At 35.7% G+C, this 9,274-nt stretch overlaps 1 protein-coding gene across 1 annotated transcript in view; it reads right to left on the bottom strand.

Annotated features, from left to right (window-relative positions):
* Positions 1 to 5,801: 5,801 nt before the first annotated feature.
* Positions 5,802 to 9,274, bottom strand: part of FAM8A1 (family with sequence similarity 8, member A1) — a 10,874-nt gene continuing 7,401 nt past the window's right edge. The window contains exons 4-5 of the mRNA XM_006888668.1: positions 8,540 to 8,679; positions 5,802 to 5,946 (exon numbers count right to left, since the gene is read on the bottom strand). Coding sequence (XP_006888730.1) covers positions 5,802 to 5,946; positions 8,540 to 8,679 — 285 coding nt within the window. The remainder of the gene's footprint in view (positions 5,947 to 8,539; positions 8,680 to 9,274) is intronic.

The following is a 9,274-nucleotide window of genomic DNA, read 5'->3' on the forward strand; positions in this document are numbered from 1 at the left end:
AGATCACAAAAGTGCTAATGCAGCAGTTTTAATGAAGGCTGGTGTCCTGCTTTCAGATACTGGATTGTCCTACATGCTGGGGGTTATCTGAAGTCAGCTCTGCCTAAGGACATCTTTCAATTGGAAACATTCTTTTTCTTTACAGAAACCCCTACCCTCGCCCCTTTTTTAAATAATAGCTAACCTATGACTGATTCTTCAGCAAAAATATTTTATGATCCAGCAAATTATTCAGATTTGGCATGGTGTGGCTGTCCCCAGGGAGAGAGCCCTCCCAGCAGTGGCTTTGTGTTGCTCCTCATCTGCCCCACTCTGCGCTCGCTGATGATGCGTTTACAAAACGCAGTGGAACTGTAATTATATTGGAGGATTCTGTATAGATTAGAGGATGTTGAAATGAATGATTTCTATGCCGAGTTTGTGCTGGTGTATGTGTGAAGTGAGTGACTTGGGTGTATTGTGCACTAAAATTTTCTGATAGAGGAAGCCTGATTAAAGAATGGTCCATGATAAGGACTTGTTAGATCTAGTTCTCCATTTAATAACTATATGCTATTTCTATATTTTCATTCTTACCTATCACCTGTCTTGCCTTTTTCATTATTTTATTATGAAACCTGTGTAAATACAATTTGGTTTCCGTACTTTTTTGACATAACATAAAAATCTGTGAACTTGAAATTTTAATTTTGTGTTAGAAATTTTTCTGTTGTTTGTTTAGTCTTGTCTCAGATTTTATTATGTAAATCCCATTATTCAAAGTTGCCTAAATCCATTTGGAAATCTTTAAAAAAAAAAAAAATTGGGGATTCTTAAAATGAATTTATTGGCTTTTCTGATCCAGTTTTGTTTGGACCAAAAACCAGTATTGTACAAAGTATTAAGCATATATTTTTATATTTACTGAAATGGACTGTGGTGACTTTGGATAATAAGGAAAAGTTTAATATTAAAGCCATGTTTATTACAGTATAATTAACATGTTAAACCATGGGATAAATGCCATCAATAAAATATTACGAAATACTTTTCATTGTAGTTTTAACTCATAATGAAAGGTAGAAAATACTAATGAGCAGGAACTTTTGATAATTGTCATGTACAAGGTAAATTCCAACAGGATCCTTGTAGTAAGTTTGACAACTCCTAAATTAAGGGCACAGTGTCAGTGGAGGACATAAAGAGCTGGGAACCATGCCCAAATTGCATGTAAATTTACATGCCTTTTTAAAAGTAGAAAATAAACACATGCAACCATTCCTGCTTGAACTTGTACCTTCCTTGATAAGCTAAACAGTGTTTTTTGATTGGGATATTAGAAGTAAATGCCCAAAGCAAAAACTGCCTTGGTCCATTTATGCACAATTTTTTAGGGGTTGGGGATGGGGGCTATGTTTGTTTTTTTAAAATTAGTTTATTAAAAGGGTGGTTGGAACAGCATTTAATTATATTTTTTTATTTGAATACTGTGTACCCACTTGAGTTGAACTTTTGGTTGGTTAGAAGGTAAATTAAACCTTTTTTAAATGTTTTAGCAGCTTACTTCCCACAAGTTACTCCTCTTCATCAAATACTGGATTTGGAGGTTATAATATGTACTTAATACATATTCAAGTATATGGCTCTTTGGGAATGGGACATGGTAACACTGACTTCTGAAAGAAAAACTGGAGCTTTCTCTAGCCCACATGAGAATGGGAATATTAGGCTTTACAGACTTTTCTTACAAATGCTCTAGGCAAAGTATCTCCCAGTTTGTTTTGGGTTGTTTTTTTGTTGTTGTTGTTGACACATCTGCTTGCTAAGAATGTAGTTTTTTCCTCCCCTCACTTGCTTTTCTTCTCCTCACTTGGGTCATACTGGTTTAGCTTTTTTGTCACGACCCATGTAAGCCCAATAGCATTGTTACTGTCACTACTTGATATTTATTACAAATTTCTTGAAATTGCATATATAATTGGAATTTCATTACCTGAAACAAAACTGATTGTTATTAACAGTAGTTTATAACTTGACTCTGGTTTACCTGGAAGATATTTGCTTTAATTTTTGTGCAAATTTGAGGACTGGTTTAAAAGTCCGTTGGAGCTTTTACAAAGCTTAAGTCAGTGTTTTGCAGAAATTGACAATTCTCGTTTAAAATGGGGTGTTTGGGTCTACTCTAGCCACCAGCTGTGCGATCATGCAAGGAGTCCCCCCTTTTCCTTACAATATGGATTAACTTTCATAAACTCATAACACAGGCCTGCCATGCTTTTGTAGTTTGTGGCCATATTTCATCAAGATCATCCTATTTTCACACTGACCATTCTTGAACAACCTGTTAACTTATATCCTGCTTTTCTTGCCTTGTTCTTAAAAGGTTTCTGTATTAAAAAGCCTTCAAGGTCAGAACTAGGTTTCAGTTGTCCACCCATTTACTAGCTATGAGACTTTGAAATATCTTTCTTCATGGGAAACAAGTATTTCATATTGGTGGTGTAATGAAACACCTTAAGAGGATTAGTTTAACCCTTTTGTGACTCATGAGGCATAGTACCCAGTTTCCTTTAGTGGGGGAAGCTGCTATCTCAACTTGGTATGTGTTGTCATGTATGTGGTGGCGGCGGCCTATATAATTGAATGTGGAGACTGGCCTCATCCCACCAACTACAGCACTAGACACTCCTAGGGACATGTGTCCCACTAGTTGTAACCATAATGCTTATATATTAATTTAAATGCAGAGAATGCTATAGCAGCTATATTTGTTAAGCAGTGTGCCCCCTGTATGAGATTTGAAGTAAAAAATTTAGCAGCAACAGCAAATAGTCTCAAAACACAAAAGCATCAGTGACAAAGGTATTTATTGAGACAAAATACAAATTGGTGGTGTACACATTAATAAAAATAGAATGGTGCATTTATGTTTATGCTGGCCATCAGATACTGTTTGTGGGACAAACCCTACTATAATGAACTGCTAGGAAATCCACATCGTTTGGAATGAGGCAAGCACAAGAGATTTTGACCTTTGCCTTGGTGGACTGAGGTGACTATGATAGTGGTGCTATGTGAAATGATACTTTTTCAAGCTATGCAATCATAGAAATACTGTGAATGAGGTGTTATTTGTTAAAAACTAGCCCGTTTAAACAGAAACTGGGGTAGTGAAAAACATTAAAGTTCCTTTTTTACTGTGTTCCTTGTTCGACTCAAACAAGCGTGTGGTGAAAACACCTTTCTCCTCTAGTAAAAATTTTCACTGTCATTTGAATAGACACTGCTGGTTTTGGTTTTTTCCTTCCTCAATTTCAGATATTTAGGTGAATTTGGAAGGTAAATCATTTAGAAAGCAAGATAATTACTGAACCAGTGGTATAGAAATAACAGTTAAGCAGTGCTTTTATTCTACTTCTAAGTCTAAAATCTTGCAGTCATTAACACTCTTAGGGTTATCACTTCACTTTGTATTGGACTTTTCTCAAAGTGAAACAGCCTTCAGGGTACTTTTAGTGGTCAAAGTATTTTTTCCCCTTGTAAAAGTGAAGAAAGTTTTTACTACAGACAACTTTACCTATTTAGGGTACAGTTTCAGTTTCAAAATGATTATTTATACTTTAATACAGAAAATTTAATACTTTCATTAATGAAAAAGATTAAATAAATGTTTTGACAAGAAGGGGATTCTCCTCTCTCCAACACCAAGAGAAAAAGTGGTTTTCTTCAATCCCCAGTGTTTTGTCATTTTTTTTCAAACTTTGGGAATCAAAGTGCATTCATACACAGTCAGGTTATTGTTGTAAAAAAAAGGCAAAGTACTTTTTTTTTTATATACTAACTTAATTCCAAAGCTGGATCTGAATGAAAGTATTATTTGTTAAAAACAGCTTGTTTTTAATAATAGTAGGATAAAAAACTGTTTCTTTTCACTGCCTTTCCCTTTCTGGAAAAGGTATGTAAATAAATATTAATCTCAATATGCCTAAGTCTGTCTTTAAGTCAAATTTGTACAAAAGTCAGAACGGGTGCCATTCAGATCTAACATCAGTTGTTTGTCTTAGTGTAAAATAAGTGCCCTTTTCTGTGCATAAAAAACATTAAACACATCTATAAACCTTTAATGTTTTGAGCACACTACAAAGTAGTGTGTGCTTGTTGATAAAAACCACTGACTGTCCCTTGAATTTTAACATAATATGCTTCTCAAGGTTTGTACTGTAACCTAGGGACTGCCAGTATGGCAAATGTGTAAATACTGCATACAAATGAAGTTGCCCTCTTGCTTGCTTTTATTTTATTGCCTGAATAGTTCATTAAATGACCAAGAATCATAAAAATGTAGCTCTGAAATACATTCCAGTTTCAACTACAGTAAGTGGTAGTAGTGCATCTATCAATGCTAATATATGCACTATTAAGTGCTAAACTGATACATTTCTGAAGATTTATCAATTAAAAAGATTTTTTTTTAAAAGTGAAGGGCCCTAAGACCTTAATCTTACAGTACTAAACCAAATGAATAACGAACTGCCCAGTGTGTTCTGTTTAGGGAAAAATAATAGTGTCTGTTTTACGGCAATTATCAGAGATGGAAAAAATGCTTAAAAATCAAAGTATAAACAGTACAGGAGTACCTCAATATGCCTAACTCTATCATCCAACAAGAGCTCATGTACAAAGAAAAACTGTGTCTTTGAAGAATTAAAAGGGCCAGAAGCAAATGATTACTTTGTCTAGGTTTCCTCTAAACGTCTTCCCTCACAGACTCAAAATTACGGCTTACAGAACCAAGTGAATGCAGAACAATCACACTCCTGTGCTTCTTAAAGGGAACAACCCATGATGGGTAGCATTTTGGATATATACTAAACTGTTGGATCTTTGAACAGTCATGGAACTGTATAAAATATATAAAAGGAAACTGGAATGTCCTGTGTAGAGAGAAATTATATTCATAGTCAAAACACTTAAAAGCAGTAACACGTTCATCATGCTACACACAGTTCAATGCAAGGAATTTCCCCAATTTTATCTAATTGGATTTAGGGCACTGAAAACACTTGAACATGAATTTTAAGTGAAAATTTACCCTAGCCTCAGTTAAGAGCAATCACTAACTTAGCATTTCTTTTTAAAAATCAGTAATATAGTAATACAATAATACTTTTTCATCATCATGCAAACTTATCCCAAAAAATACATTTAAACAACAATAGTTGTAGTTACATCATTCCCCAAATAAACTTCAGTATGGATTTAAAACATAAACCAAGGAAGGCTGCCTCACTCACTCCACTCTCTTGCAGTTCAACTTGCCATCTCTTTGGAAAGGAAATCAACAAGTTATTAAATAAATTCTCCTTCCTCTTCAAAGAAAAACAATTTTCCAAAGACATTAACGAAAAGAATTAGGTAGGTGTTTACAAAACACAACTGGTCACTTTCCATAATCTTAGGCTAAACCAAAATAAATAGTAAGAAATCACATTTGGAGATTTCAAAGCTTTCAGCCAATCTAAAGCCTTAGATCGTAAGAAAGCACATACTGTCCACTGTTCATTTTAACACCACTTCCTTTTGCTTTTAACAAGCTTAACACTTCAATATAACAGGTAATTTTTTTTCTTCTGGTGAAGTTCTTTGGCATGCAAGTAAAAGCAATACTTTGAGAATAGTCACCTGCATCACAATGGAGCGGCTGACTGCTTTAATGTCTAAATCATCACTTAATGTGACCCAGGCAGACTGATGGCCTCAGTACAGAATTTAGTCTTGTTGATATTCCTAAGAGAGCATGGAATTCAGGGCTGCTGCTGGCATCATCTGACCCCGTTTCTTTTTACCACAATGGTTCCTGCTACAATGTCATAGGCTGTTCGATTATGCTGAAAAAACAGCAGCGTGATGAAAGCAGGGAAAAAAGAAGCAATGGAAAAATTCTTGATCAAAGCTCTTACAGTAGACCTGAAAAGACAAAAAACTGTCAGGTACTCTATAAAGATAAATGGTATTTGACAATACAGGTATTGAACATAGTGAAAATACAGCTGACCAACCAGGGTTTTTTTAACTCTTGTGAGTTATTTTCAAACAGCATTTTATGATGATAAAACTAACATAAAATACTTTAGAACTTTATTATGAAAAACTATAATAAATATGCCTTATGTAAATTAAGGCTTTATAATTATCAGATGTTTTATCAGAGGAATATTCCCTTTGTTTATTTACAACTACTCAGTTGTGTGCTGTTGACTTGGAACCAATCCATCGCTGACCTTCCAGTAGGTCTTCAGAGGCACAGGAGAAGAATGCCACGCCATGGAGCAAGCTGATGGAACCAAACAGTGTGCTTTCAGGATTGCAACACAGCTTCTTGCTATTAGGCCACCAGAGCCCTCGTGCATATTTCTAGTGTATCTCCTAAGTTTAATGCTAAGATACTTTCTAGTCTCTTCTGCTTACTGCAGCTTCACTTTATATAAAGGAATAGGATTCCAAATCATTCTGTTTTTTCCAAGTATTCTTTATGAGATCCTAGAAAAGCTTTAAAAACCGTCCAATAACAACTTCTAATGGAAACTTCTAATGCTACATTTCTGAGCCTTTTGTACACTGAAAGCCAAAGGATGTGGGATGCAGTGGGATGTGAATCCAGAACATATGATTTCAAATCCATCTTAAAGACTGAACTGTGTTAAACCAAAAGTACAAGCAACTAGACTATATGAAAAATGTAGCAACAGGAAAAGATGCAATCATCCAAGTAATGCAGGTGACAACCTTCCATGCAGAAAGTGAAGAATATTTGAATCACTTAAATACAGAAGATCAAAGATGAGATTAGTCTTCTATATGGATTACATCTCAACATCAATCCTCACCACTGAACCAATACATTCATGACAGATGGAGGAAAAACCTAAAGTTGTCAATGATTTCATCTTACTTGGATCCACAATCAACAACCATGGTAGGAGCAGTTAGGAAATTAAAAAATCTACTGTCAAGGACCTCTCCAAAGTGCTAAAGAGCAACAATATCAGTTTAAAGAGTAAGATGTGCCTGATCCAAGCCATGGTATTTTCAATTGCTTCTCATGCATCTGGAAGTTGAAGTGTGAATTATGATGTTGGCAAAGTGTACTGACTATTCCATGAACTGCCAAAATAAGAAGTCTATCTGGGAAGAAGTGCAACCAGGGTGCTCTTTAGAGGCAAAGTTTGTGAAACTTGGTCTCATATACTTTGGGTCTGTTGTCAGAAAGGGTCAATTCTTGGGAAAAAAAAGAGAGGAAGACCCTCAACAAAATGGAATGCCACAGGGTTGATTATATGGGAGATTGTAAGGATTGGTACAGTTTAGGGCAAGATTCTGACCTGTTCACAGGGTTACTATGAATCACAGCTAACTGGACAGTACCTAACAACAACAAATTAGAGACATGCTATCCCCTATATCTGAGGTTATAATATCTGAGTTTATAATCCCACTTGTGAATGAGTTTTCTTTGTTGTGTATGGTGTGTGTTATTCTCATCACCTTTGAGATATAAAAGCTGACTAGGCAGAGAAGCCTGGAAAGAGGGGGGAAGACAGATGCTACCTCATATGAAGATCACCAAACAGACAGGAACAAGGACCTTCCCCAGAGCAAATGCCTTGGACTTCTAGCCTCCTGAAACTGTTCTTTACCTGTTTGTTAAAGTCACTCATTTGTAGTATTTCTGTTCTAACAACACTAGATAACTAAGACAACCACTTACTAGTTGTGTTCCATGCCTGTAAAACGGGACAGAAAATCCGATTTTGTAAGATTGTGAAAAGTTGTTATTACACATGTACTGGTTAACATTTCCAGGTATTTAAGATATGCTCAATGAACATTTGGCTATTACTGCCTCTTTATTTTGAGTTTAAAATTAAAGTATCCAGAAGTATTAAGTAACTAGGAAATCTTGAGGATGTCAGCAAAATCAAGGCTTCATGTAGTTATCACTCACACATATTTCTTTACAATCATTCTGGTAGCAGTTCCAGTTAGTGCTCTCTATTAGTCAGTCAGAGATTACCACCATTCAGCACTGGAATGTCTATCACTGTTGGCTGTACCTTCCCCTAGGGCCACATGCTACAAGTATTGAGAACACTTAGTTGTCATTTAAGAGCAAGAACAGGATGTGTGCATGCACAACTGCCAAAACTCTCTTCCTATCTGCTCAAGATGGATAATATAGTCTCCTAACTGACCTGGCCACAAAGAGAGAAGAGTAAAGTGGATATCCTTTCCTTATAGTGACCTATATTTAATAAAATGATCATCTTGAAAACACTAAAAGTGGTCTAGACCTGAAATAAATACTCATAAGCTTTGTCTTAAACCTTAATAAATGTAGTCCTATTGAAATGAATTCCCCCACTGAAGAGTAAAGGAAGAAAATACAACTATTTTGAAAATACTATATTAAATGCCGTGACTTCTGAATTATGCAGATTACTAAAAAGTTTACCATTTTCCAACTACATAGTAAGTACACTGAGTTAAGAAAAAGACTTACGTTGTAATGCTAACATTTGAAGAAGGAATCACTAAAACTCGACTTGGTGCGATAAGCACTGACGTGTCGCATGTCACAACTCGAAGTCCTAGTAGGAACTTCCCTGGAGTGGCTCCACCTGCTCCCCAAATGCAAATGATCTGAAGAGAGGAGGAGAAAAACAATCCATGGTTCACCACATTTAAATGTAAGCCTTCCTGTCATAATTTGTTTTATAAATTTCAAGTTGAGAGATTATTTCATAGATTACTATGATCTTCTCAAAAGTTAACCATTTACTACATTTCTGCAGATCTCTATGTACTACTGAGTCCAAACCAACCCATTGCTGACCCTCCAACAGCTTTCAGAGGCAGTAAACTACACAGGGAGCAGCTGGATTCGAACAGTGTGGCTTAGGGTTGGAAATGCAGTTCCCACCAAAAGGCATCTACTGAAATATTTTTTTTTCCCCAAAGGATTTTTATTAATTTTTGTGAAAATTTAGACTTTGGATTTCCATTCATTCATTGTTGCTCTTTCTCCCTGCCCACCCCTTCCCACCAGTACCACTTTTCTCTTCGAAAAGTAAAGGAAAAATTCTTTCATTGTTTTATGACCCCTTCCCCTCAGGTCCACTCCACTATGCAGCCTTTGTTCTGGACTCTTATCATGACAATAATACATAATCACATATCCATTTTAAACAGCTTTCTCCCTCACCTGTTTCAATGTTGTTGTTTGTTATGTGCCATC

This window comes from Elephantulus edwardii, unplaced genomic scaffold, assembly GCF_000299155.1.
Source record: "Elephantulus edwardii isolate Elephantulus edwardi_28Jun2011 unplaced genomic scaffold, EleEdw1.0 scaffold00070, whole genome shotgun sequence".
Taxonomy (NCBI): domain Eukaryota; kingdom Metazoa; phylum Chordata; class Mammalia; order Macroscelidea; family Macroscelididae; genus Elephantulus; species Elephantulus edwardii.